At 49.5% G+C, this 22,581-nt stretch overlaps 1 protein-coding gene across 1 annotated transcript in view; it reads right to left on the reverse strand.

The window, feature by feature from the left end:
• AACS (acetoacetyl-CoA synthetase) overlaps positions 1 to 15,449 on the reverse strand; it is a 34,271-nt gene extending 18,822 nt beyond the window's left edge. The window contains exons 1-6 of the mRNA XM_078873662.1: positions 15,270 to 15,449; positions 14,682 to 14,826; positions 11,666 to 11,769; positions 8,080 to 8,200; positions 3,924 to 4,037; positions 1,140 to 1,237 (exon numbers count right to left, since the gene is read on the reverse strand). Of these exons, the coding sequence (XP_078729788.1) occupies positions 1,140 to 1,237; positions 3,924 to 4,037; positions 8,080 to 8,200; positions 11,666 to 11,769; positions 14,682 to 14,823 (579 nt within the window). The 5' untranslated portion in view covers positions 14,824 to 14,826; positions 15,270 to 15,449. The remainder of the gene's footprint in view (positions 1 to 1,139; positions 1,238 to 3,923; positions 4,038 to 8,079; positions 8,201 to 11,665; positions 11,770 to 14,681; positions 14,827 to 15,269) is intronic.
• Between the last annotated feature and the right edge of the window lie 7,132 nt (positions 15,450 to 22,581).

The raw sequence follows: 22,581 nt of genomic DNA on the forward strand, positions 1-22,581 counted from the left end.
ACAGGCCTGGTGTGTTGCCAAAATGACAAGGGGCAATGAGATTTAAAAACCGAGGACGACAATGACGCAAGAAAGAAAAAATAAAGAGGAAACAAAAACCCCAAATCGAACCACAGCTTTGCGGTGTGCAAGTATAAGTAACTATTAAATAAATATCATCCTGCAACCGAAGGTGGCTGGGGCAAATGACTTAAAAACAAATAAACGTTCAGATTTAAATTTATTACAGAAACGTCAATTAGATTAAGGGTGCTTATATTGTATAAACACACGAGGACATGTGTCTTATACAATCGGCAGTTCAGCCTCACATTGTTGTTCAGGTGGGAGGGTAACCATAGACAATTTGAAGCCATGGAATTCCAATACGTCCTTGTTTGTCGCGATGGCGACACGCTGGCGTAGCTACGCACGATACGATACGAGAGCCACGGTAATCGAGTCACCCGCTTTGCAAAGCATCGGTACATCTTGACCAAATCACCCGGGCAGTATCTGCTCCCATCAGACCTCGGAAGCGAAGCGGGTTTGAACTTAGAGAGTGCGTGGATGTGCAACCACAAAACGAATTTCAGACAGGCGTGGAAAATAGCGGTTGTGGGCAGCAGGGGGCAGTGCAGAAAAATCTAAATTCTTCCGCTCCCTCTCCACCCCCACACCATCACCAACTCACTCTGACCAGCGTGGTGAAGTATGGTCAGATAACCCTCGCGACTGGATGAAGGCTTCCTCCTCATACTGTGTCGGACATAGGGGACTGTTTGAACATACTTCACCAACAAATACGGAGATTCCCCTGTATAGCCTTTAACAGACTGTTGGGGCACGTTCTGTTAGCGAGCACCTATGGAGGCCGCCCGGCCGCCTTTGTCTCTCTCAATACTGACGTTTACACACCACATGAGGCTGAGTTGACCTCGGAAGGGGAAGCAGAACCAATTCAGATATTCGTCACCGATGTTGGCCATGAACAGGAATCAAACTCAGGATAACTGGATTCAAAGCGTAGTGCTCTAACCACTGCGCCACACCTACCCCCCCCCCCCCCCCCCACTTGACCAACAACACCAAGCGGCGGTGACGTCACCGCGGCGATTGTGCCAGGCTGGGCGCGCGCAACGCTCAGGGACAAGGCTCACGTTGGTGCCAAAGTCTGGGGACGTGGCGCTCCAGATGGCGCCGATGCTCGAAGCGGCCAGCATCGCCTCCACGGCTACCACGCAGTTAGGGAGGTATCCTGCGGTCACGCAAACGTTGCAACGGGGGAAATGGGGGGCAAGCATACGTCAACAACCCTGGCGTGGGAATAGGAGCTCGCAACGATTTCCCCAACTACGGTTGAACGCATATTCTTGGTTCTTTCGGTAAAGTCACGTAGAAGGGAAATAATAGAAAATGTTCTTGCTGTGGATTTCACACCTGATGATGTTTGCTTGTATTGCGGTCGAAACGTCGTGAGAATTTTTATTATATTATTTTATTATTTCCCTTCTACGTGACTTTACCGAAAGAACCAAGAATATGAATCCCTGCAGTCACGAAAGCTTTAAATCAAAATGTTACGGTTGAACGCGTTCACGCATTAGTGCGGTCCGCCTTGTCTGTGACGGGTTGAGGGTTGCGGCAGGGGGTGATAACTCTCTTAGGAATGATTCGGTGTGAATGAAACTTTGGTGTAAAGTTGTGTTCCTATTCGGGACTCGGCCTATTGAAAACGGGCCAATTTGATTAAATGACCACGGCAGAAATTTTGGACAAAATTAGGGAAAGATCTCAATTTAATGCAATGATTTGTTTGGTGAACATGCTGAGGCCATCAATCACAGGTGACTGATACCCAGGATCATCGTGGTGCTAGCTAAGTGCTCTGACCTTTGAGTCACCTGGCCAACTCAAATTCAGTGACTGTAATGACCAGCCAAGAGGTCAAAGCCCCGATCTGGCACCGCTGAGATCCAGGGTTTGGATCCAGGTTTGAGCCACCGTCTGTGGTTAAACCGGGCTTATCAAGCACAGTGAGATGACGGTCTCTCTCTCTCAGTTCGGTCACCAATGAATGCACACAAAAAAACCCAAAACATAAAATTTTGGTTCTGCACATTGTTTTGACAAAGTGTATATTTCTGAGAATTAAAAATATCGCTTTGATTGCCATACGACGAGAATGACCCTCTGTAGCAGGGCTGGCAGTGGTGGTAAAGTACTGCCCACAACTGCGAAGGTCAATTGAAGGGATCTCAGAGGTAGCTCAATGATTTGTTGCTTCAGCGGGTTATTATCTAACACGGAGGGGGCTGCTCTGCTCTGCAAGAGTTCCAAAACAAGATTTTTCCATCTCATCTCACGACACTGATTGCACACGTGGGATAAAATAAAAATAATTTTTTTTTTACAAAATATAATATGTATGAACATTATCATCACTCAAGAGGTCACCTAGAGTCACGACAGGAATAGTTACAAACGGTGATAATATCCCACCCCTAAAAGATGAAACCCTCTTCATCCTGCCAAGTGGAAAAAGGAATCCCGGCGGAATGTGACGTTACAAGCCAGCAGGCAATGGATAGCACTGGGGGTTTGGGTGAAGGGGGCAGGGGGGGCAAGCATTACCCAGAGCACATGGGTGGCATCGCGCTGCCCACGCTCTGGCCACGGCGCGATCACGCACGACACTCGTGGTGGCGTGTCGGGTGGGATGGGAAGATATGCGTGAGCGTTGGTGCAAGCCGCTGGGACCTCCCAGGCCGACTGCACTGCCACATTCTAATCAGGTCTGAACACTTGCTATCGTCAACTCTTATGAGTTCGGTAACATTGCGAAGAGTAGGGTGCCTTCCTTGTTAGGTTTCGCACAATTGTGTTGTAGCGATGATAATGATGATGATAACATGCATGGCGTTGTTCATTGCGTTTCCCGATAACAACAAACATTTTTCGTGAGATTTTAATCATGTGCACGAATTCATGTAGGGTGATGATTATGCTCACGATCAAGAGTTATTTTGTTGGATGGTGACGAAACACGTTGACAGAGAAGCATGGGCAGATGCACGCTGGCAGCTCGTGCCAAGAAATAGCAAGGGGGATTCGTTGATCAGGAAGAAACAATGATTACAGAGACATCACATTTGACGGTTAAAGAAAGCGACATGGTCTCAGAAGGGTGATGAGCGAGACCGGTCACGGAATGGCAGCCAAAGGAGAGTACTGCACTTAAAGAGGATGACCACGACGGAGATGAAGCAAAGAGATCAGCTTGCGTGCAGCAGTGTCGATGGATTGTGACGTGACAGGACCGCGACAGCTCAGGGAGGCCTCCCTCCACTAGTGGACTGATATCCATGGCTGTTGATGATGAGGAAATCTTTACATCCTTAATTATTATGAAGATTGACAGACGATGACGAAATAATCATATCCCTATTAACGATATGTGACAGGGAAATAATAAAAATAAAACATAATTAAATAATTCTCACGACGTTTCGGCCACAACGACAGACCTGTTCTTCACCTGAGGACGGCTGCTTGCGTTGTGGCCGAAACGTCGTGAGAATTATTTTATTATGTTTTATATTTATTATTTTATTATTTCCCTTCTACGTGACTTTACCGAAAGAACCAAGAAGATGAATCCCTGCAGTCACGCAAAGCTTTAAATCGAAATATATGTGACAGATAACGATTATGACGACAGATGACTGACGAAATGAGTGCATCCCTAATCACAATAATGACGATTAATGAACGATGAAGACGGCGATGAAGATAGCATCATGTCCATAATTGTGACGACGATTGACGGATCATGATGATGATGACGCCGATGCTGCTGCTGTGGGAATTGTACGACTGTGTGGGTGACGAAGACGACTTGGCGAGTGCGTGCCGGTGACGAGGTAGACGAGGAGGTGTCGTACCGGCCACGCGGTCGCCCTTGCCGATGCCGAGTTTGCGCATGGCGGCGGCGTAGAGCGCCACGTCGCGCCGCAGCTCGCCGAACGTCACCTTGCTCACCTCCTCGCCCCCCTCCACTGCAACGCACAAAGACAAAGACAACCCGTATAGCCTTCACACACTTTTGGGGCAAGTTCTGTTTGGGTGCCAGGGTGGCGTGATGATACCTCGCCTGGTGTACAGGAGGCCGTGGGTTTGATCCCGACCCCGACGCCTGCTGTATATTTGGAGTTTGCGTGATCTCTCCCTGTGGTCGCGTGGATTTTTCTCCGGGTCCTCTAGTTTTTCCTCCACATTTAGAAACGTGCGTTTAGATTATTTGGCTACGATAAATTTTCGCATGGTAAGCCACTTTGTTGAGCTATCGTTTGTAGTTGTTCACTTATGAAGAATAACTATATAGTTCAGTGGCCCTTACCTGGTAAAATTAAAATAACTTTTAGTTCAAAGTTTTATGCTAGCGAGTAGCACCTACGAAGGCCGCCACAGCACACAATGGGGTGGGTGGCCAGCACAACGCCCGGCCGCCTTTGTCTCCTCAAAGGTGACCAGGTACTCATTTGAGGCTGAGTCGACACTGAGGAGGCTCAGGACCGCTTCAAATAATCGTCACCGGTGTTGGTGGCCGTGAGCGGGAATTGAACTCGGGTTGGCCGGGTTCATAGCAGAGCGCGTTAACTGCTGCACCACCGCTCCCCCCCACACACACACGTGCACGCACGTGCACTGTTATTGGGTCACCGGGTTCATTGAGCAGTGTGCTAACCACTGCACTTCCTCTCCCCATAAGGCTGCACGCCACATACCCACACACGCAGGGTACAGAGCACCCACTCGTTATCAAGAGCTCGCTAAGAAGATGTTCACAAGTGCACTGGTGTCACACTTGTTCACAATGTACAAAAGTCAATAATGACCCTTCACAAAGCACCCTGCGTGGCACCGGCACTGTCTGAGCGCGTGAGCTCTCTGCAAACAAGCAGCAAATGCAAACAGTGCCAATGGCCAAAATGGACTATCCAACGCCACGGGACGGTATTTTGTAGTTCTTCACCCGGACCTCCAATTAACACGGTTGGCTACATACGGTGCGAAAGAAGTTCTACATACATGCATAGACACACACAGAACTCTGTCTCGGGCAGAAATCCCAAGCTTCCCAGGCTCGGCCTACGCCTCGCTTTGCTGGGACCGAGCCTTGCGAAAGGCAACGAGATGAAGATTAGTTACATACGCGCGCGCGCACAAACGCCGTGTACAACCTTGCAGCGTTCCGTTTCACAATTCCACTCTAAGTGAATGTATTAGGGCTCTTGAGTAGTTCTATATCAAGTAATCGCAAGCCGCAGGGGAATTAGGGCGGCTATTGCCTTACCCCCTTAACTTGGCAGACTGGAGGTGGTGGGAAAACAAAAAACTTTAGCCCCCCCCATTAAAAATCCATATATACATGGGGGTAGGAGAGCCAACTGACTTCATTGTAACAGACATATGTATATCATCAAGACATATGTATTATTGTCAAGCTGTGATTAAAATCACGAAAAAAGCCGCTACATAATTTAACTATATTTCAGCTCTAAGAATAAAAAAAATTGTGCTTTGACCATCTGGAACGTTTGTCTCAGCAGCAGGGCGGGCGGTGACGAGCTGCCCACTGCTGTGTGGGCTGAAGGTCACTCGCAAGGGAGCTCAGAAGTAGCTCTGTAATATCCGACTATGCTTGGCTATCGCAGCCAGGCAGTGGCGGCTAGGCACGTGGCCTGTAATCCAGTACACTGTGGAGGCGAGGGTGGGTGGACCGCGCCAAACGTTGGTCAAACTAACTTCCCGTTGCCGTCGAGGAAATGCCATAACCTGGCTTGCCAGGAGAAGGCGGAACAGCAAAGTGCGGACTACGTCTGTCCCTTCTGTATGGGATAAAGTGTTGCCCCCTTGGCGAGCGTGACTTTTCTCCCGGTGCTCCAGTTCCCTCATTAATTTTTTCCGGAAAAACATCCTGATATGTAGAGACCCACAGAGCTTGGGCGGTTATTGGTATCGCCGGCTCACTGCTTGGCTCCTGCCTTGCAGCTCGTCTGTGGTTCCTCGGTGAATGCGAGATTCAATTTGCGCGATCGACGTTGACGCTATATTATAAAAAAACAACTTTAAAAAAAGTACACGGATCGTGGACTAACATGAAGAGTTGCACTTCTCTGTGAGAGTTCACTATTGATTCTTTGTCTTGTGACATGGCAACAATAGCAGATCTGGGATAATATTGTGGGGTGGGGGAGGGATTAAAAAAAACGAGAGATACCGGAGCCGAAAGGTTGGACAAAAATAATCTAAATAATTAATCCTTGCCAGGGATGTGACCCCGTGTCAAGCGCCCCCCTTTGTAGCAGTGAGCCAGCCTCCCAAAACATCTCAAGACTGACGGCGCTGTCGCTTGCCACGTGACATGTGAAAAGAAGAGATTAAAAAGTTGACGTGATTGCTAAATATATACCGTCTTAATACCGGAGATTATTTGTAAAGCTCTTACACTGATCCTATAATAATTAAAACTTTAAAAGGCACGAGGGGTCACCGCATTGAAAACGGAAGTTAGAACTGCGCCGCAAACTCGGGGCGAGAAAACGCGCGAGTCAGAGCTCAACTTTGCGCATTCTCTCCTCCAAACTTTCAAAAATTCGGGCCACGTAGCGCAGCTTGTGTTATTTTATTCGGAAACAAAACTGCGATTTTTCCATTTTAATGCCAGCCCAAGCTGCGCCATTTGCGCTCCCGTTGGCAGCAAGTGCTCTCCCAAGCAGATGGCGGTAGAGGCCCCCCCCCACCTATCCCTCCCAACCACCCTTACTGCACGCCCCCCACCACCCGCCATCACCCACCACCATCTCCTCTCGGGACAAACATAAAGGTGGTGGTGGTGTCGGTGGGTCAAGACAGGAATATTTTAATGAATGATTTATCATTATTCTTGGGCAGCTATGTCACGTACACATCGAGCTGCCGTTGCCGCCACCGCCACTAAACAGCGCGCTCCGTGCGCGACAAAGCACACGATAGGGCCACTGTTCTGCTATAGGTTTTATCCGAAACGCCACAGATTCACCGCTGCGATACCTGGTGGCCAGTACTCATTAAAGCGTACGATTCGTTTTTCAAATTCGGTATGGGGATGGAGAGGGCTTCAATATTTGGCAGCCGACGGCGTAAATCAGAAAGGGCTGGTAAATATTGCAGCCCTGGTAGAGCGAGCGGCTCGCAACCCTCAGCCTACGAGCTAAAATCCTGGATGTGGTGGTGGTAGGGAAGTCCATCATAGGAACAAGGAATTCCCATCGCTGGCTCAGGGCAGTAAAACAGGTGATGACCACCTTCTCTTGCAACAGGAGGGTCACTCTTTGATTCGATTGCGCAGCATTTCCTAAAGGGCCATTTCTTGGAAATTGCTGCAGCTTCATGAGCTGAAGCTTTGGCAGCTCAATGGGATTTGTTTTCCTCTGCGCCACGATTTAACGCCTCGCGGGCAATTGGAGGCTAATTGCAATCAATGCCCGCCAATTAGGGCACCGGGTGGTGTGCAGAACGCTGTATAGTAAAATGTATATGGTATCGAGGCCGCAGCATTTTTAAGACTGTCCGCTTGACAGGAAAGTTTGCATGGTCCAGGACTAAAAGTCGATGTTTCATTTGAGATGGCTGGGTGTGTAAACACTCGTGCATGGAGCGATCGAAGGAAAAAAATAATGAGAGGGAGCAGTGGACTAGATTACCACTACCCGAGCTACTGCTGCAGTAGTCCCGAGACCGCACATGTTGGAGGATACCGACAGTTCAGTCATCCTGAACGGCACCCCGACGATCGAATCGGTCATGGGAATAGTAGTAGCAGTAGTCATGGAGTGGGCCAAACAACCCAATATAGGACCACAGAGCTTGGGAAATAGTTTGCGCAGGTTCCGGCCACCTCGCCCGCTCGCCTGTGGTTTTTGCGCCCTCTCCGAATGGAGGCAAATCTCCGCGGTGCGTTACAGACGCGCGTATTTATCGTTTCTGCGAAACACGGCAAAGAGCTCTCGACGCGAACCCGACGTTGCCGATGTGCGACCCCCCCCGTGTGCAGACCTGCGGCGTAGAGCGCAACCTTCTCCGCGTCCCCGCGATGCAGGAGGTTCTCGGCAAAGTTGAGGCGGCTCCCGTGGAACCACTCGGGCACTTCGGCGATCGTCTTGCTCGTGTCCACCACCTGCGGGGGAGACGCGGGTGGGCCATACACGGTGCGGGTGAGGCAGGTAGATCACGTGGTGCAGGTGATGCAAATGAGTTTCATGGCACAGGCGAGGCAGATGCAGGTGGAGCCATTATTTGATGCAAGTGGTGCGCTGTTCACTGTGGGAGTACCGAATGGGATTTTTTTGTGGAGTTCTTGGCGAATGGGCTGAGATCATAAACTTGTTCCTACCCTTGCGAAACTCCCTTTCATCAATGTTCGGGCAGCTGACAGCTGGATTTGAACTCAGACATCCTGAGCCACCTGACGACCTCACAAGGATACAGCCACTTAAAACTAATGACCGTCAGCCATAATTCTGAGCAACATAGCGTGGTTTCGTTTGTGGAGTATGTGTCAGGAAGATTCAGCTTATAAATATTTCCCAAGCCAGGTCGGTTACTGTCATCGTGTAGAGTGCACTGACAAGGCATTCCTACATATCACAGTGTTTTTTTTTAAATATAAAAAGCACATTCTTCAAACAGACACGAAGACAGATCAGGTTATAAACAAAAGCAGGATCAACACGCGTTGAGAATATCTTTCAACACAACCATGACCACTGTCATAATAATCACAGAAATGTAAATTATTCCACGACTGACTGCGGGTTTTAAGACTCTTTTTCAGGAAGGTTCTTCCGCATTGGGATGCCTGTGCCAATTCCAATGATGAGTGTTTGGAATGTGGCAGGAAACTAGTCTCCCGCACCTCCGATTAGCACGATTGGATACGTAACGTGCAAAAGAAATTCAACATACATCATCATCAGCCATTATCAGTCCATTGCTGTATCAAGGGCTACTCAATTTACCACAATCTCTCAAAAGAACCTGTGATATAATCATCTTAAATCAGAGTACCCAGAGGATACCCACCACAAGTGCAAGAGGTGGACGCTTAACGCTGCCAATCTCCGAGCCAACTTGCAGCCCAAGCCTATAACATCTGATATTCCCAGGCATCCTCAAATCCACGTACTCAACCGTGGCTAACATAAGTTCGTCAGTCCTGGGAACCTCCCCTTCACCATCCGGACTGCCCAGCGTGGCGAAGTATGGTCAAACAATTCCCGCGGCCAACACGGCATGCGTGAGGGAAGCCTTCATCAAGCAGTGGATTGGAAAAAAGCGCTGTAACTAATGCAGCGCCACTAAAACATTATAAAATGATGTTTGTGGAATAATCATAATCATTATTAACGTTTGTATGTATGCATGTTGAACTTCTTTGGCAGCCTTCACGAAATTACAGCTGATGACAGTGGGGATGACGGTGATGACAGTGGAAGGCTGAGTCCAAGAAAAAAAACTAAAACACCACGTTTGATTGACAGGCACTTTGGCATTTTCACTGGGGTCTCTAACGTCACACTGCCTAAATTGATAGCAAACAAACCAAAAATATCTGGCCCCGAGGCTCACAGAACCGGATTTCAAAGAGTGCACCACCCAGTCTTACGCTAAAACGCACACGTCAGATTTAACTTAAGCACCGCACCCTTTGTTGCCACGTCACGCACAAACATTTCGATGTTCAGGCACGTACGAGAGCCAGCATTGCTGAGAGGCTGGGTTCGGATCCAAGTCACCTTTAAAGTCAAGTTTAGTGAGTTAATGATCTCAGACCGCTCACTAATGATTGATGTCGAGCGATTAACTTTCATAAATCGAGTTGTGGTTCAACCAGGTTCTCAAGTGGGCACCACGGTGGCGAGACGTGGACTACCTCGCCTGGTTTACACGAGGTCGTGGGTTCGATCCCGACGCCTGACGCCTGTATATTTGGAGTTTGCATGTTCTCCCTGTGGTCGCATGCATTTTTCTCCGGGTCTTCCACTTTTTCTCCTCCACATTTTAGAAACATGCATTTAGAGTATTTGGCTGCTATACATTTCCACGTGATAAGCCACTTCTCGTTGGGCTATCATTTGTGGCCAGGTCGCTTCTGAAAAAGAGCTGTGATAGTTCAGTGGGCCTTACCTGGTAAAAAAAAAAAATAGTTTGGTTTAGTAAAGCATTGATGCTCTTAACCCAGTCATCAATTACTGACGGAGACCCACAGACCAATATATTAACGTAGAGACCCAAAGACTTACACGAATTGCATTACAATTGAACTGAGTTCTCAAGTGCAGGGAGTTGATGGTCTTAACCCAGTCACCAATGACTTACATACAGATCCATAGACTTACAGAGATCCTAGATTTGAAGCTTTCGTGACTGCAATGATTCATATTCTCAGGTTTTTTCGGTAAAGTCACGTAGGTAAAAACATTAAAATTAATGAAAGTAAAATAAAACAAAACAAAATAAAATTCACGACGTTTCGGAGGCAACACAAGTCTCCGTCATCAGGTGGGACCGTCACAGCCGAATTAGCTGCATCAAGTGAAGCAATGATTCAAGATGTAATCCCTTATGTTGCCTCCCTTCAACTTGCTTATAAGGGATTACATCTTGAATCATTGCTTCACTTGATGCAGCTAATTCGGCTGTGACGGTCCCACCTGATGACGGAGACTTGTGTTGCCTCCGAAACGTCGTGAATTTTATTTTGTTTTGTTTTATTTTACTTTCATTAATTTTAATGTTTTTACCTACGTGACTTTACCGAAAAAACCTGAGAATATGAATTACAGAGATCCATATATTTAGATAAAACCCCATAAAAACTCAGATAAACTGAGTCGCTTTAAAGCAGGTTTCTCAAGTGTAATGAGTTGATGGTCTCAGCCCGGTCAGCAATGACTGAACAAAAAATAACCCAAAACGTTTAATTTGGTTAAGCACTTAAATTTGCTAAATTCAAGCTCTGGCACGGTGGACATGATTCATACTATGTGAGGATCTGAGGTCACTAGAAGAAGTAGCTCTGTAATATCTGCTTCCACGGGCCGTTTCAATGCTAATATGAGAGTCCTGAGTGGATACTTCGTCATGTGATGTGATGCCGATAGCACAATCAGGTTAAAATTGTGGAAAATATGGAAGGAAAAACCGCACAGATGCATGGCTCCTGTAACGCTTCCAAACATGCATGTGCCCTTGGAATACTTCTTAACCACCCCGCCGTTATTCTAAATAAGTGTTGTTCATGTTAAGTTCAAAGCTGCACGGTGAAATTACGTCACAAGCAATGAGGTCATGTCCTTGGCCAACAAGGTGAAACCTTTCAGCTTTTTTTTCATGCCAAATTTTGACAAATACTTTGATCAATTTTGCCAGGTTTCTACACAGCACAATTTGGCCGTGACATTGTGTTCATGTCTAATCGCCGTCGCGAGCCATCTTGGGCCCACTCCACGTCCCGTTTGCAGATCAGACAGGAGCATGAAGCCCAACACAATTATCGCTTCCAACCCGGGTCAGACAGCGTCAAGCAGCACGCGTTGAACGATGCCTTGGATGCAAGGCCACCACGCAGCGCAGCACTCACCTCGTCGTATGGCACGGAATGCACCACGCCGCTGAACTTCCAGAAAACCTCCCAGAATTCGGCGTAATTCTCCACCGACCACTGGTGCAGCTCAGCGTAGTTGGCTGCAAGACAAGAGCAAGGGGAGAGGCGTTATACCCTTCAGCACGGGTCACTGAAGCCAAGGCCTATTTAGGTCAGTGCCAAGTCGACGTTTTGTCATTGTGAAATAATCAGTAATAATAAAAGTGGTGACTGATGCATAGCTCTCAATTCAACTGTGTCTCATTCTATTTTATGCACCGTGACAAAAGGACCATTCTCTGAAATGTCGCCAATTTTTTTGTTTCTATGGCCACGGTATTAATACTGCACCGCATACTGCACAGCGTAACACAGTGCGGTATACAGCTCTCCGACGTGTTTTCGGGTGCCGTTCGGCACGATGTCCGACGTTTATCTCAACGTCCTGGGAGCCTCTGCAGGAAAATCAATTCGTTGGACATCATGCCAGACACCGCACGATACAAATTGAAAACACATCAGAGCTGTACGGCACAACCCACGACAATTATACGCAGCGGTACATGCTTAGATGAATAGAGTGTGTGACAGAGCCCTATGGTAAAGCGTGAACATTTCATTGAAATAGACTCCGACTGAAGCAACACAATGCCTCAAAAGCAAAATTGTTAATTGCTGCACGGGAAGAAAAGTGCATCATCATCTGCCAGCACCTTGATCTAATAATGTATGTTGGGTTAAAACAGAAAAAACATCTTTCACCGGCTGTAATTATCCAGCCTCATTACCACCCACGAATTGCTTGAGAACAAAATCTTCACATTTCACAAACACCTGCCAATACGTTTGTCCGACTGTCTAATGATAACGCATTTGCCTGAGAACATATGCATATCATAGGCATGATACTGTCAAGAAAAGCAACTGGACTTAGGCAGAATAGTCATGGTAACAAGGGATGATGGCTGGTGGTCGAGACTAACAATGGACTAGCAGGCAAAGGATTGAAACATCCGAGAGGACGTCCACCGTGGAAACGGAGCAATAAAATCATCTCCTGTTCAGCAGCGAGATGGATTGTTGCATCACAAGACGAGTTGGTGGTGACTTGAGGAAGCTTTTACCCAAAGTGGAAGCCAATGGAGATGTAAAGTGGTTTTAACAAATGCTGAGATTCCCAATCGTGACTCATGAGGACCGCATGCTGTATTTGTGTACTGTGTGCATGCTGTCTGTGTGTACTGTGTGCATGCTGTCTATGTGTACTGTGTGCATGCTGTCTGTGTGTACTGTGTGCATGCTGTCTATGTGTACTGTGTGCATGCTGTCTATGTGTACTGTGTGCATGCTGTCTGTGTGTACTGTGTGCATGCTGTCTGTGTATACTGTGTGCATGCTGTCTGTGTGTACTGTGTGCATGCTGTCTATGCGTACTCTGTGCATGCCTACTGCATATGCACGTGCACAAACGCGTGCAATTAATGCAGTCGGTGTGGTCTTAAAATTAATAAATTTGCGTGCATGCTGTTGGTATGCTATATAACTTTCATGTAATGTACCATGTGCAGTTTTCTATTTGTGTGGCTAGTGCCCTCCCCCCCACCGCCGCAGGCCTCACGCATGGCTGCTCCCCCCACACAACTGCCTGGCAAGTGTGACCACTCCTTGACCCCTCCGCACCCGCCTCCTCACCTCCACTCGTGCCAGAGATCTCGTGGACGGGTTACAGCACATTATTCAACCACCCACTGCAGGCAACAGCTTCCTTTTTGCCCCCCGCGGGCCATCCCCCCCCCACCCTTCCCTGAGCCTCCACCCTCCCACACTGTGGTGCCATCATCCTTGGTAATCAACAAGATTCGTTAAATCACATCCGTGAAAATTGGGTTAATGGCTCACCGGATTCCTTCAGTGTGTGGACGTCTTCTGCCCCCTCCCCACGAAGTGCACATCTCTCGCCTCTGCTGTTCCCACACCCTTCCCCACACTTAAAGACCCCTTCCAGCCAAATATCCCCTACTGCGCCCCCCCTGCCCCCAACGCGCATGCCCGTGATGTTGTGCAATGACCTCTCCTGCCTAACTCACCCGCCATGCCAATGCAGTTGCCGCCTTCCCCCCAATCTCCATTCTTGTCCCCCCCCACCCTTTCCCTCCCCCACAGCCCCCCCCCCGTGGTCTGGTGCACGGTGACCCCCCCGAAACCCCCCCCACTCCCGAGCTCCCCGCACCCCCCACACAGCCACGAACCCCACAGCCCCTCTAATACCCCCCCAGCCCTTGCCCGTGGTCCCGTGCAAGACCCCTTCTCATGGAGCCCCCCCCCCCAACCCTTCCGAGGCCGTGCACGATACCCCCCACCAGCCCCCCACTGCCCGTGGTCTCCTGCACGGCCACCCCTCCCCCCTTAACCTCCCCAGACATTCACCTTTCTCAGCACCCCCCCCATGACCCTGAAGTTTCCCCCAGCCCCCACCGCTCCCTCCATTGCCCCCCCCCCCCAGCCCCTCCCCCCTGCCCCCCACAACCCCGAAATTCCCCCCACAACCCCGCCCCTTCCTCCCCAGCTCCTCCCCCCATAACCCCGAAATTCCCCCCCAGCCCCCACCTCTTCCCCCACAACCCCGCCCCTCCCCCCTGCCCCCCATAACCCCGAAATTCCCCCCCAGCCCCCACAACCCCGCCCCTTCCCCCCCAGCCCCCACCTCTCGCCCCACAACCCCGCCCCTCCCCCCATAACCCCGAAATTCCCCCCCAGCCCCCACCTCTCCCCCCACACCCCCCACCTCTCTCCCCATAACCCCGCCCCTCCCCAGCTCCTCGCCCCCATAACCCCGAAATTCCCCCCCAGCCCCCACCTCTCTCCCCACACCCCCCCCAGCCCCCACCTCTCTCCCCACAACCCCGCCCCTCCCCAGCTCCTCCCCCCCATAACCCCGAAATCCCCCCAGCCCCCACCTCTCTCCCCATAACCCCGCCCCCACCCCCACCCTCCCAGCCCCTCCCCCCCGCACCGAGGCGCGTGCCCGTGGTGTCCGCAACGACGGCGCGGAATCGGTCCATGCGCGTGGGCGCGCGCTTGGGGTCCGGCTTCCACATGACGCGTGTCTCCTCCTCCTCCTCGCCGTGCGTCTCCTTGTCCATGATCAGAGCCATCGCCTGGATCAGCCGAAACGGGGGGGGAGGGGGGGGGTGCTGTTGGAAATTGTTGCTCGCGAAATTATATCCACGAGAATGTGCAAAACTAAAAAAAACGATACAATTATGTTGAAGAGGGTTTTTTGTTGTTGTTTTTTTTCCCCTCACCCCCCGCGTGAAAAAGTTTCCGCAATTAAAAAAAACCGCCCAATGCGAAATGTAGGCAACTGATTTTAAATTGCATCGAACGGCGAAGTAATTAAATTAATAAATAACACGCGAAATTATCCGACCGCCTCACAACCCTCTCTGCCAAACCGGGCCGCCGAGCACCAACAAACGGGTGTATCCGTGCGCGACGATTAAATAATCCCGGCATCGCGAACGAACGCGCACAATAAAAAAAAAATTACGCCAAACAGATTGCAATAATTCGGCCCCCCCCTTCGCGTCGCTCAACGAACCGGGCGTGCGCGTCAATCAGCGGCGTGAGAGAGGTGAGGGTGAGAGAGAGAGAGCCAAGCAGCGAACAGCTCCACGGCCCGACGGCGAAGGTAGTGCCGGCCGCGTGCTTCGGACTCGGGGTTTTGACGGCGCGGAGGCCGCGGACGCGCAACACCACCCCAGCGACGCGCCACCGCCGCGCCGCGCGCCCATTGGCTCGTCTGGGCGTGACGTCACGTCGGCTGAGGCGTGACGTGGGGCGCGCGCGCGCGCGCGCCTTTTTTTTTCTCTCCCTCTCTCCCGCCGCTGGAAGGGGTAGGGGGGGGGGGTTGGAGGGGGAATTGAGGGAGAGGGGAGAATGAGGGGAGGGGGTTGAGGGGGGGGATATGAGGGGAGGGGGAATGAGGGGAGGGGGTTGAGGGGGGGGGATATGAGGGATATGAGGGGAGGGGGGAATGAGGGGAGGGGGGGGGATGAGGGGAGGGGGGAATGACGGGGGGGGGATGAGGGGGGATGAGGGGAGGGGGGATGAGGGGGGATGAGGGGGGGATGAGGGGAGGGGGATGAGGGGAGGGGGGGAGGAGGGGAGTGAATGAGGGGAGGGGTATGAGGGAGAGGGGGGATGAGGGAGAGGGGGATGAGGGGAGGGGGATGAGGGGAGGGGGATGAGGGGGGGGGATGAGGGGGTTGAGGGGGGGGGATGAGGGGGATGAGGGGGGGGGGATGAGGGGGGATGAGGGGAGGGGGGATGAGGGGAGGGGTATGAGGGGAGGGGGGATGAGGGGAGATGGGAGGAGATATTTGATTGGTTATCTCACTCGACTGAATGTCAATGCTGCCCCACAACACACCCCACCCCTCCCCTCAATTACATTTAATTTGAACGCAGATCGAGTTAATTAACAATTGCATAAACAATACAACTGGACACATTAGTCTGTCGCCTTAAAATAAAAAAATATATATAACAGATGACGTTTCGGGTAATGATGGCCCTTCATTGCACATAGGACAAAGAGATGAGTGGATAATGAGTTGATGACTGCACTCTATTAACCACGTTATCTCTTCTGGCCTCGCTGTGTGCAATAAAAAGGGCCATTGCCCGAAACGTTGGCTATTATTTATTTGTTTATTTTCGGGTCACAGCGTTATTGACGAATGTGTTGCCTTTGTTTTTGTCAATTGTGCTTCTGCCAACGCAGCAGCAGCAGCAGCAGCAACATCACCCAATAATTCATAACATAAAATTCACAACAAACAAGTTCAACCCACGACACGATGAAGGAACATGTCTCATTTATAAACAGGATCGTGAGGAAATGGTCCTCTGGTAGAGGGGGATGGCCGTTCAGATTCCTAGAGGCCCCTTTAATCTGAGTCAACATACAAGTTGCAGGAACATGTTACAGCAGTTTAAAAAAAAATATATATATACTGCAATAAACAAACAAGCGAATGGCACATTTACAGAAAAATAGTCCATGCAAAATTGGAGACTGAATCTTGGCGTTTCCTCAGCCACTAAACTTGTATAACCTTGACAGGAGTAAATATTTTAACAGTAAATAAAATGTTAAACGGCTTAACAACGCGTAAAGTACGAATACACACTCCGTGACTTTTAAACTAAATCCAGTTTGTTCGGATACCATACAGACTGTATAATATGTTGTTACTAATACAGTACATAGATGACGGTGGCGGTGAAATATAAGCCAGGTTTCTCTCAATTACTGACTACATTTTAATGAAGTCGTTGATTTACCACTGCTACATAAATTAACATCTTTACAAAGGTGAACCGTTTTATAACACTTTGGCTCTTATCGATGTGCCAATCGTTTCCTATTACTGGTAGGAACCTCCTGGTTACACCAGCCCACAGGGGATTATTGTGTCCGTCGTTCAGGGAGGGGCTGGGTGGGGAGGGAGGGGCTGGGTGGGGAGGGGAGGGTGGGGAGGGGCTGAGTGGGGAGGGTTGGGCTGGGTGGAGAGGGTGGGGAGGGGCTGGGTGGGGAGGGTGGGGAGGGGCTGGGTGGGGAGGGTGGGGCTGGGTGGGGGTGGGAGGGGTGGGGCTGGGTGGGGAGGGGCTGGGTGGGGAGGGGAAGGTGGGGAGGGGCTGGGTGGGGAGGGGAGGGTGGGGAGGGGCTGGGTGGGGGGTGAGGCTGGGTGGGGGGTGAGGCTGGGTGGGGAGGGGCTGGTCACCCCGTGGTGCCCTTATAAAACTCAACGTTCAACCTACTCACGCCGGCTTGTGCCCGCCCTCACAGTCGGGCATATTTGCGGAATACACCACGCCGCCGTTGACCCTGGCCATTGACCGAGCAACCCAACGTTCCTACCAGCTCCCTCCGCAGGAATGTGTTTGACTGAGCCACTTTTGTATTACCCCTGCACGTACTATGCAGGGCTTGTAGCAGCTTGATAAACGATCACTTGGCCCTTATTGTCGACATCACTAGACAGCACTCGTTTTTGTTTCATGGGTTTTATCCGAGTGAATCTCTGGCATTTTAAGAAAAATTACGTAACTGTTGGTAATTCAACCATTGTGAAAATACAGTAAACGTGACTACACGAATAAAATGTACCTTTACATGCTTCAAGGAAATTATTTACGTGTATCAAACCCATATACATAGAACTCCAATGGAAGCATATACAAGTACTTTTTCAATCCTCGAAGGTAGAGTATTAAATATGAATAAAAAATGCACTCCCAGTCAACATGCCAACGTTGGTTGGCATGTGCTTGGCCCAAGGATGGCCTAACGTCGACCCAAAGTTGGGCTAACGTTCCATGGTTCACTGGGGCCTGGAGAGGCCGTGTCAATCATGGTGGTAGTTTGACCATACTTCACCCTGTTGGCCAATTACAGGATGGATGGAGAAGAGGAAGTGGCAGGTCAATTATCAGGTTCCAGTGTCACTCACCACTGAGGCTGTAGCCATGGCCGGGAATCGAATTCAGTTTGGCTGGTTCAGTGTGCTAATCACTGTGGCACTGATCTCCCCCCCCCCCACACCACCATACTTGTAAATCTACGATGTAACTTAATAAATATTACGTTGTGAAGTTTCTGTTTAATAAGAGGCCATTAGCTGATTGAATGACGGCCATTTATATTCATCAGGATTAACACAAGGTTACGAAGCACGTGCACATAGAGGACACTATTCTCGTCAGGAGTTTTATTTTACAGATTACAACACAAAGCTGTATTTGTCCATGGCTATTCAACTGTTGATGCTGAGCGTAATGCTTACATATCTGTAAAACGCAATACTGTACAGTAGTTATGATAATAAATTATATTAGATTGCAGCAGTATGATGTTGTCAGTCCATTGCTGTGTGAGGGCCCTCCTAAACGTGATGGCTAAACTGGTCCAAGGCCCATCCCAATTCGGCAAAACCTGCACGAACCAGCGTGGTGAAGTATGGTCAGTCAACCCACACATGACCCCAAAGCCAGACGTAACCGCGTCGTGACGGGCACGGGTGTGATTTTGTACTTCCAATTGGCGCTTACCAAATCCCTAAAGTGTATCTTTTAATTAAACATTTACCTCGTGTACACAGGGATGGTCCAGATGTCTTATGATCCCCATTTAATCCTCTAAAACGTATTTTTTTAAAGTAAGGTTTTTTAAAAAATAACATAAATGAATATGCAAATAATTGTTTTAGGGGTCAATTAATTGGGGGGTAACAAGACATATGGACCACCCTTTATATACTGTCTTGGTGCCTCATAGAAAAATAAATTTAATAGATTTCAAAACTTTTTGAGAGGGTTTTGAGTCAACGCCTGGTGAATTTATTTTGTATTGGTCTCTGCTGACCAGCGTGGTGAAGTATGGCCCGGCAACCCCCGTTATCGACGTGACGTTTGGGGGGCTTCATCCAGTAGTGGGTTGACAAAGGACCGCTCAATAATATTATTATTTTTCGATTTAAAGCTTTCGTGACTGCAGGGATTCATCTTCTTTGTTCTTTCGGTAAAGTCACGTAGAAGGGAAGTAATAAAATAAAAAAAGCATAACAAAATACATATTTATTTTATTATTAAAGTAATAAAAAAAAGGGAATAATTATTTATTTTATTATGTTTTATTTTTATAATTTTATTACTTCCCTTCTACGTGACTTTACCGAAAGAACCAAGAAGAATATTATTATTCTTGGATCTTTCGGTAAAGTTTTTCCGACAGCTCTGTGTCTTCACCTGAGGACGGCTGCTCGTGTTGTGGCCGAAACGTCGTGAGAATTTTATTATGTTTTATTTTTTATTCTTTTATTATTTCCCTTCTACGCGACTTTACCGAAATATCCAAGAATATGAATCCCTGCAGTCACGAAAGCTTTAAATCGAAATATTATTATTATTTATATTTTGTTCGGTTTATCTTCAGCCAAATCACACTGCCTGGGTATGCACGTGTATATTAATTAGTTTTTATTGTGCTTTTAGCGACGACCCATGCCACCTGGAATGCGCCCAATGCCGTCAGAACTCAGAAGCTAAGCCTTCAGGCTGGTGAGCCCTTGTGAGAATCAATTGTTGTGCAATGCTTCTATGTTCCCACGTCTTTGCTCCACACCGTCACCAACCCGCGCTGGTGCAGCGTGGTTAAATAGCCCCCTTCAATCGGCATGGCATGGGGCGACCCTCAATCAAACAGTGGAATGACAAAGGGTTGCACACGCAAAGACAAAGATCCCTATTCCCCCGTATAGCCTTAGCAGACTGTTGGAGCAAGTGCTGGTAGGGAGCACCTATGAAGGCCTCCACGGCACACGAGAGGGGGAGGGGGGTGGTGGCCAGCCAACACCACGCCCGGCCGCAGCAGGCACTCATTTGAGGCTGAGTCGACGTCGGGGAGGCCCTAAACCGGCTCAGAAAATCTTCACTCTTCTGTGTTGGCCGTGACAGTGGGAATCGAACTCGGGTCGCCGGATGCGTAGTGCTCCCCCGACTCGCACACAGGCGTGCAGTTTGCCTACTGAAGGTGCGTGGTCTAAAGATAGGCACCTTGACAACACAAACAAGGAGAACGTACCGAGACGAACAAACACACACGCTCCGACTGCCACCGTTGCGTTGTCGCTGTCGCTAGAAAAAGCGTCGCCAAACCCCCCCCCCCCCTCCTCTTTATCCTGAGCCAGGCGAACAACCGATAAAAACAATTCACCATTAACGTCCTCCATCATCGGCCCATGCTCGATCCACCGCTGTATCAAGGCCTCCCCGAGCCGCCGTCACCACTCCCGATCCTGCGATTTAAGAATCCACCCAGCGAATGCACAAAATTGACGAGGCGGCTTAGAGCCGCTGGTTTGTGTGTTAAAGAGGGGGAGGGGGGGGTGTTGACTTGCAACTCGGGAGACAAAGGCGGCCGGGTGTGGTGCTGGCCACCCACCCCCCTCGTGTGCCGTGCCGGCCTTCGTAGGTGCTGCTCGCTAACAGCACTTGCCCTAACAGTCTGTTAAAGGCTATATGGGGGATCTTTTTTCGTTGTTGACTCAGCCCAGCATCCCTCCAGGGAGACATTAAAAGAACCACCACTTCATGGATACGTTTTGATAAGTTACCACCGATTGTCCTATGGGGAGACTTGTCCCCGCCATAGGAATGTGGGATGTCCACCACTGACTTTGCAGGGCTGTAATCGGGAAATGGCCACGCACCGTTGTCTCAATGCTCACTTGAAATTGTTTAGACTTTGACCTGCGCATGCATTGATTTTACTGCCCGATCTCTCTTGGTAAGATGCCTTCTCCTTTCCGTGTCTCCCACTCCGTAGTTCGTCTCGACCACCACCAGCACCACCACTATCACCCATCCCAGCCAGCATCGAGACGAAAACCTCCCTTCCAAGGTTTGGTTAACGGAGATCAGCAGCGGCAGTACAAAGTACAGCGATGGTAAGTGGGGGAATTTCTGGAAATAATTAACAACACCACAGCCAAACTTGAATCATACTTCCTCCAACGTGTTTAATAAATTGCTACTGCCGGGCGGGAGTGCGAGGGGACACTGAAAATGCATGAGTACAGATCGTTTTATGGTTTTCAGACAACAACATTATTTATGATGGGTAACACTTAACCAGATGAGTCTGGGACTGATAAGAAATCACACGCGAATGATTAGTGAGGTATCTGTCGGACGACTTCCCTTTAAAGGAACAGTGACTCTTTTTTTATGCGTTCAATAAGGCAGGGCAACAATTGCATCGCGCTTGACGCTGCTGTTGCTGCGTTGGCAGTGGTGTACAAGCATAGGTAACACAAACAAACTCAACACATTCATCGATAACACTGTGTGCGTGGCCTGAAACGGAAAAAAACCCGTAAACATATAATGGGCGATGACGTTTCGTGCAATGGCCCTTCTTCATTGACGTGCTGTGGAAATAAAGGCCCGTTGCCCGAAACGTCGGAGCTGCAGACAAAGTAGGGAACTCGTCTGAAGGGGCCGTCCATCGGGGAGACGGAGTTGTTTTGTTGTTGTTAAGTCTTCTAATTGACCACTGCCGACGCAGTTTCCACAAAACAGTAACCTGTCTAACAGGCGCCAGTCCATACTTAGACACGTATCGATCGCCTCTATTCATCAGACAGGCAACGCAATCGACGGACTCCCTTGTCCGTGAAGCACATGAACGCGGCCAACTTTGCCACGTGTTTTACGCACGGCTTGCGAAACGTGGCCCAGAGACGTGGTCCTATCCCCCCCTAAGCCGTTGCCCTGGCGCGACCCTCCCTCGTGTGCCATTCCCCAAGTTCGTGCCATAATTATAATTGGCACCGTTGACAGGGCCCAGCGGGAGCGCGTACGGCCGCTCTGTTGCAGAGTTTCGCGGTCAGAGCCCGGCAGGGCGCGTTGGTCGTAACGTATCACTGCGGGTGCATTAGGGGCCGTCCATAAATGACGTCACGCACCTAGGGGCGGGGGGGGGGTGTCAGATATTTGTGACGATGTGTGACGAGGGGGGGGGGGGGGTGAGAAATGTGACGTCAAATACGCAACTTTAAATAAAAATAGACAACACGTTTTACTTAATTAAATAGACTTTTTAATAAATGTTTTCTCCTACAACATCAGAGTGCAGCGGCACATTAATTACGCACTACAATGACAATAGTTTAAAGCGATTTGAAGCATGTTTTATATTTAGGGGGGGGGGGCAGAGCTTTGTGACGTCATATTTGAGGGGGGGGGGGTCTGACTTTTTGTAACGCCGTGTGACGATGGGGGGGGGGGGGGAGGTAAAAAATCGTCCAAAATCGCGTGACGTCATTTATGGACGGCCCCTAAACCGT

This window comes from Lampetra fluviatilis, chromosome 37 (genome assembly GCF_964198595.1).
Source record: "Lampetra fluviatilis chromosome 37, kcLamFluv1.1, whole genome shotgun sequence".
Taxonomy (NCBI): domain Eukaryota; kingdom Metazoa; phylum Chordata; class Hyperoartia; order Petromyzontiformes; family Petromyzontidae; genus Lampetra; species Lampetra fluviatilis.